Source organism: Macrobrachium rosenbergii, chromosome 5, assembly GCF_040412425.1.
Source record: "Macrobrachium rosenbergii isolate ZJJX-2024 chromosome 5, ASM4041242v1, whole genome shotgun sequence".
NCBI lineage: Eukaryota > Metazoa > Arthropoda > Malacostraca > Decapoda > Palaemonidae > Macrobrachium > Macrobrachium rosenbergii.
This window is the reverse complement of record NC_089745.1, coordinates 32805490-32812989: the sequence shown is the minus strand read 5'-3', so window position 1 is coordinate 32812989 and position 7500 is coordinate 32805490. Positions and strand designations below refer to the sequence as shown.

Sequence of the window (7500 nt, the reverse complement as noted above, 5' to 3'; positions counted from 1 at the left end):
GAACCAGCGACGGACAGGAGAATCAGGAGACAGTGAATGGTAAAAATATCATCCAGTTGCCGACTGGTTCCCACTGTCTGGTAGTCCTGAGTCTCCCTGGACGGTGAATCGCTTATCACCTAAAATTCTTCCTATATGAAAATATATTACCTGAGGTAGAGTGAATTGGATATTAACGTTCTTAACATTCTTGATTAATCAATGTGAATATTATATATATATATATATATATATATATATATATATATATATATATATATATAATATATGTACATATATATATCTGATTTTTGTCACATGCTCCGTGTTTTTATTTTCACAAACTTTAAACAAAATGTCGTTTTTAACATCCAGTTCACTTTCCTCGTGAATGACACCTATAGTATGCTACCATGGATACAGCCGAATGGTAAATATCGTCACTGTTGTCTATTCACAAACATTAACTCTGGTGGTGAATGTCTATCAGTCATATTTTACGGTGTTGTTCATGGTTGAACTGAAATGGATATAAAATTGACATTTATAGGTTAATGTATGTATATATATATATATATATATATATATATATATATATATATATATATATATATATATATATATATATATATATATATATATATATATTTATATAATTCACAAACATTAACCTACAAATGTCTAATATCCATTTATAACTATATGAATAACTGACAATCGCGACTAGCATATTATGTATGTGTGTATATATATATAAAAGTTTCCTTTATTAGGGTGATTCCAGGAAATATAACACGACAGATGCCACTACCTCATTAATCAATCTTCCCCTTCAGAATATTGGGGCCCTTTCAGTTACAATACTTTTACTCCATCTATTCAGCACTGGTCGACTTTTCCTTCATTTTCCTAACACTTTCAAATAACAAAATGCTTCACTAACCTATCATGTTAATTTCTCTTCGAAGCCCGCTCATCTTCCCAGTGTCTTCAGAAATGACCTAAACAAGTTATCACAGTCTCTTCAAACTTTGTTTTCTATTAATTAATCCTAAAATTAACACTTGAATACTATAAGGAGAGTTGGCACAACAATCCTTTCTCATATTCCAATCTGGCTTCCACTGAAGGTCATTTCTTCCAGATCGTTTACAAGTAATTTACTTTCCTTTATTCGCCTACGTGTAAAGCACCTCCTCTATAAATTAACCACACACAACTTTCAACAGGCATCATTATTCAGATTCACTGTTTCATTTTTATGTTTTTATCAGTTCTGACTTTACACTGGTACTATTTACTCCGCTCTTCCACTATCTCGGCACAGCTTTTCCAATATTCGTAATGAACACTGGATCATTGCAAACATCATTCATTCTACATTCTTACTCTAAAACTAGAGCTTCTGGCGTCTTTAAGTTCTCTGACATTTTTCATCATTCTATCCAGATATATAAAATATGTTAAAGAATACATATTCAACTCATACTTTTATATCTATCTATCTATCTATCTATCTATCTATATATATATATATATATATATATATATATATATATATATATATATATATATATATATATATATATATTGTGTGTGTATCTGTATATACGTAAATAGATAGATAGAGAGAGAGAGAGAGAGAGAGAGAGAGAGAGAGAGAGAGAGAGAGAGAGAGAGAGAGAGAGAGGGGGGGGGGGAGTTTTTGAGTTTTCCTTTTTAACCATATGGTTCTCAGCATTGGTTGTTATCCACCACAGTCGACGATGACAAGCTACCAGCAGTGTGATCCACTGCTCTGGAGTCGGCGGTACATGATCGGCTATCTGGACTTGCTCTTCTTACTGGTGTAACCAGTATTCAGTGTTTCGTTCCATAAAACTGCTTTTGGAATTAAATGTGGATGTTGATTGACAACAAAATTAAAATATCGGAAGGTAATGTGATGAACGGTTTGCGTCATTTAGGTTGGGTAAGGAGGGCTGGACTGATGGAAAGTATTGAAATGATTTTGACCAAAAGGCATAAACAGAAATTTGGATCGTAATATTAGGACTGAAGATAACCGATGTGACTAAATGTCATGAAGGGCGCAGCAGAAGATATTTTTTATGTGAAGCACGAGAGTGGCGCGTTAGTGCGTAGAGATGGTTGTTTTGCTGCTTATGAGCTTTTTCATGTATTCATATATATTATAATTTTATTCTTAGAAGATGCAGTATTGGGAGAAATGGCTTATTAGGAAGATTATAGTGTGTTTAGCCCATACTTTTTATGTTCGTCGTTCATTTGTTATCATGCCACATTCCCTATACATCCAGCTGTGAATGGGGACAACCGTCAGCTGTAGTGAAGGAAAGGGCTCAGTGCTGATAATGTGGATGCTAGAAATTTCTTACGAGCTAGAATCCTCACACACACACACATATGTGTGTGTGTGTATTTATATTTGTCGGAAGCCATTCACCTAACTGAGGTTTCTCCGAAAACAATGCTCACTTTCAGTGTCACACTTTAACTGGTGAATTATGGATGGCCTCCTGTGTTGAAAACTTCCAGAACATTAAATGCATAATACGCACCTGCACATACCTTTATCTAACATGCACTTTTTCTTCGTGGATGTTGAGCCTCTTTTCCTTATATAGGGCTTCCTTTCCTTCACCCTTCCGTTACTTTTGAATTGTATGCCCTTTTCACTAATCTTGTTTTCTCCACTTTGGTTACATGAACAAGCCTTCTCTAATTACATTGTTCCATTCATTTGCTCATACTACCCATTTTACCATTAATACATAACCCCACATTTCTTCCTTTGTCAGTTCATCATGTGCCTTATATGCAATAAATAAATCATCCCCAGGGCTAGAGAAAGTTTCAGTTGAAATCAATAGAAAGGTAATATGGAGAGTGTTAAGCATGTATGGCACAGAAAAACTTGTTGAGAACAATGAAAAGTTCCATGGCAGAAGTTAATGGTCTGGTGTACAAGTGGTTATGAGACTAGGGTGTATTTTACTTAAGATCTTATGTATGGAATAATGCAGAAGCCAGAGAAAAGACGTTGATTACAGGTGCAAAATTGCGGCTTAGTGGTATAAGGAAATGAATCAGATATGAACTGGGTGTTGAATGGTTGATGTATGCCAGTGAAACAGTTTTGATTTGTAATAGTGAAGAGAAACAGCAGAAACTGAAGTATGTAAGACTTGCTTGAAGACAGGGCTGACAGTAATGTGAGTAAGAGTAGGATTCTGAGAGTAATGGAAGTCAAGGAGATGAAGCAGTGAATGTTAATGTGGATAGTTTTAAGTATATATGTAGGTGGTCCTTAAAGGTACTCTAAGTATCGAAGTAAATATTTTGAATGGTGGTAACTTGAGTTAAGTGGTGAGCTGCAGAAGAGTTGAAGCAAGAAAAATAGCTAGACTTGGCATGATGCTTGTGGTGTTTTATGAAGGGATTGTGTAGCCAACTCCCCATTATGAAATTAGACAAAATGTGGTGTGTATAGGGGGTACAAGAGTTCGCTTAAGTGAAAGGATTGGGTAGAGTATTTTGGGATGCTTTAATCTTGTAGAAAAAATGGATGATGAAAGATTGGTAGAAAGCTTAATATAAAATTGTCAACAAGAAGAAGTAAAGAAAAGCCTAAAAAGGGTTGGATAGAAGGTCTGAAATTAGTATTGAAAGGAAGGGACCTACTGTTCAGGAAGCTTGAGGTGTCTGCTACATATGGGTGAAAGATGTAGTGGTTGTGAGGGTGTAATGTACTGCTGATGGTCCTTCTGTGTAACTGTTTGAAGCGGCTAATGTTTTGGAAGTTTACTGCAGAAGGGGATTATCTACGATTCATTAGTTAACGTATAAATGTGGTTCTGAATTTTGTATTATTCTTTCTCAGCAGGAGTCGCAGTTAAAAAGCTAGTTGAAATCTGTATTTGCCAGGTTAGAGCTTTACTCATAATGTGCATGAGATTAGTATTCCATACCGACCATTAAGGACTGGTTTCGACGTAATGAACCTGCAGTCATAAAAATGTCCTTCAGTTCAGTGGTTCTCCACTTTAAAACTCTGTCCTATTTTCTTATACTCAAGTTGCCTGCGACTCCTTCCACAGTAATAAAAAGAATGAATTTATAAACAAGCAGGTTATCAAGTTTGATTTGACATTTTATGAACTTTGAATTAATAACAATTTTGGGAGTAATTGATTAGGGAAAAATTGTTGCAAAACTCAGTTAAATGGCTTGATGCTCATTATGTCATATGTACAGCCAGCTTGGGCATTTGTGGCTCGTAATTCCCTTTGCCAATTCCAAAACATCATCGGCATCTTGCCTGTTCCTTTACCACTTCTTGAGAATTCAAGTGCATTCAAAATGTAGGTTCCGCCATCCCTCGGAAATTATTTTTGCTACTTACCAATACGGAACCCACTTTTTGGTTAACCCGTCTCCATAATCCATATAATAAAGAAAAAGTGAATAATTCTTGTAATTAGCATGTTAATGAAGGTAAAAGAGATTATCTGTTGTCAGATGTTGTACATATTTCCCGTTTATGCCATTTAAATGCGCTGAATTTCACTTTGAACTAATTCTTGTGCTCATGTATACTGTACATTCATATATAATTTATGCATGTATGGTGTGTTTGTTTATTTATAAATAATATATATATATATATATATGTATGTATATATATATATATATATATATATATATATATATATATATATATATATATATATATATATATATATATATATATATATATATATATATAAATTGACTGAATTTTGTAATCTATAAAGAGAAATCATATAAAGAGAAGTCATTAAAGTCCCATTTTATAGAATTTCTAGAGGTTTTTTCTTTACCTGAAAGAATTCCTTGGAGGACCCATTTTCCGTGGTGCCATATTCGATTTGTGTCTGGCTTGCCAGGTCATCGGCCGATTTGATGGGCGTTACCAATCGTTGCACAGTCAGGAAAGCTGCCAGATTGGCCGTGTAGGAGGAGATTAGGACGAGGGTGAAGAACCACCAGACTGCTCCTACGACTCGTCCTGACGCAGACCTTTACAACCAAGAGAAATTGGGTTGAAAAAGGGATCGTGGTTAGTGTACCGTGTTATGGTCTTGTGACTTTATGGTCGCAGTTTTCGTTTTCTTTACGGGAGTCAAGGAGGCTGCCTTTTAATAGATTTTCTTATTGCTCTAATGGTGATGCCATTTCCTGTGCATTTGTTTGTTGCCGGCTCCTGTGAAGGTTTGTGGAATCTCATATGTTTCATAAGCATGTAATGGTCGAATTAAAAACTATTATTTTTTACGTATGTATACAACAACATTTTGTTTTCATTAAGTTGGTCTTGGAAAGGAATAAAAAAAAGTTATGCAGCGTCCCTTTAATATTTTTGAATAACTTAGATGAATTTTTGCAGATACATATATGAATGTTACATTTTTAATCATTTAAACCATAATTGTTTGTAACGTGTAACCGCTATGTTGATCTTACTTGGGGACCGTGTTTATCTTATGTCCCACTTGTATAACCTTGGTGACTAAAGCGTTTAGCGGACGCAGACACTTCATCGGATTTGAAGCCTCTCACTTGATTCATTTGTATTATCGCCTAGCAGAATAGAATTCTTTCTAATTCATATATTGTGCTTCATTGGTACGTAAACTCTCAAAATAAAAGATTCTACTTAAGCTAGCGAAAATCTTTCACCTCTGTGTACAAATCTAAAAAAAAAAAAAAATTCCATAATAAAAAGTCTCTTAGACTGTTGGGCTTCGATAACCAGAAGGGTTAATAGGTAATAATAATATTATTAGAAACAACATCAAAGCACAGTAGGACGTATAATTAATTATATTCATGATGTAATTGGTTTACAGGTGAGATGTCGACATTGTGATATCAAACGTTATGTAAAGATTGTCACATATAAGATTTTCAGTGCCTTTATACAGTTCATGTTGACAACATTTAACAGACAGGCAGAGAGACGAAATGAAACTGCGCTCTAGTCTACAGTTAGTAAGGATGATCACACTCACAAGCAGTATGACCTTTTTCAGATTGCATAACATGTTCTTCGGGAAAAATATGCTAAAGGAAATTTATTTTTCCTCAATATCCTTGAGATGAATGTTGTGAAGAAACAAAGCCTTAGACTTCGTTATAACGACTGAATTTCTTGTCAGCTCCAGAAAACTAAAGCGTGCTCAAAGTAGACGAAAGAAATGTTTATTATAGAATTAAAATATTACCATTAACCCAGTTCCAATGAAAAATCGTTCAAGATTTGCTAAAATGGCTAATAATAATGAAATTTTCATATTATGACAAAAAAAGAAAAGATCTAAGAGAGATATCATAAAGAACTCAGAATTTGGTTTTATTATAAGTGTGCATCGGTAATCCAGTTATTTTATAGGGAATTGGCTAGTTGCCATACTTAAGTACAAACTGATTTTATAAAGAAAAATTTAAAATGCTGCCATAAGCATGAGAATTAAGATAAATAATATGAGCTTTGCAAAGTTTATTTGACTTTATGAACTGGAAGGGTGGCAAAATAATATAGATTTCCAGGAAAACTTGTGACTTACTTCGGGGAAAGATCCACTCTTTGGTGTAGACTGGATGCTAGTACGAACCAAAAGCTGTTGCACATTGAAAAGTCGTTCGTAACCTTTGACTTGCTGTAAGTTTCTGTTACCTGATGAAAAAAAACGACACAAAATTCTAAATGTTTTTATTTTTTAACATTTTTTAATTTCTGTAAGCAAGAACAAAAGATAATAAACAAAGAAATATTAAAGACAGCTGCTTAAAACCATTAACATTGAAATAAAAAGGCTAACGAAAATTATAGATGATGAATTTTAATCACAAATTCGCATTCAGAAAAATTCTGAAGCCTACTGCAGTCTGGAAAACTAGTCATCTAATCTAATCTCATCTAATAGAGTGAGGCGGGAGCATGTTAACATAGAAGAAAGCGTCTCACCTTCCACTCGTAGGGACTAAATCTGCTGACGAGGAACAAAACGATGGAAACCCCAATGCCAGCACAGACAGCACACATCCAGATTTCCTCTGAAAGGGGAGTCATGAAGTTGAACACCCCTGGATTGTCCCTAGGGGGCTTCTTCATCATGATGGAAATCCCCACCGTCATGAAGGGCTTTGTGAAATCAATGACCTGCTCCCTTGAGGAAGTTATAGTCAGGGGTGCGATAGCCAAGTCGGCCTCCTGATAGGAAGGAGAAATGGAGGGATGAGAAGACTTCGGATTCAATGATTGCTTATGGATGCCAACATTCCGTTTCTTTCATAAATCTTTCGTGTCGCAAGTGTTTCCACAACTCACTCAAATATCGGACATATCATCACAGCCTTTTCTTTTCCATTTCTCCCACTCGACATTTTCCCACTCCATTTTCACGTCAGTGAACCCCCCTTCCCTTCCCTTCCCTTCCCTTCCCCACCAAGCCTGCC

At 35.1% G+C, this 7500-nt stretch overlaps 1 protein-coding gene across 1 annotated transcript in view; it reads right to left on the bottom strand.

Moving 5' to 3' along the window:
- LOC136838639 (glutamate receptor 1-like) overlaps positions 1–7500 on the bottom strand; it is a 527409-nt gene that overhangs the window by 36012 nt on the left and 483897 nt on the right. The window contains exons 13-15 of the mRNA XM_067103948.1: positions 7010–7255; positions 6609–6718; positions 4863–5061 (exon numbers count right to left, since the gene is read on the bottom strand). Of these exons, the coding sequence (XP_066960049.1) occupies positions 4863–5061; positions 6609–6718; positions 7010–7255 (555 nt within the window). The remainder of the gene's footprint in view (positions 1–4862; positions 5062–6608; positions 6719–7009; positions 7256–7500) is intronic.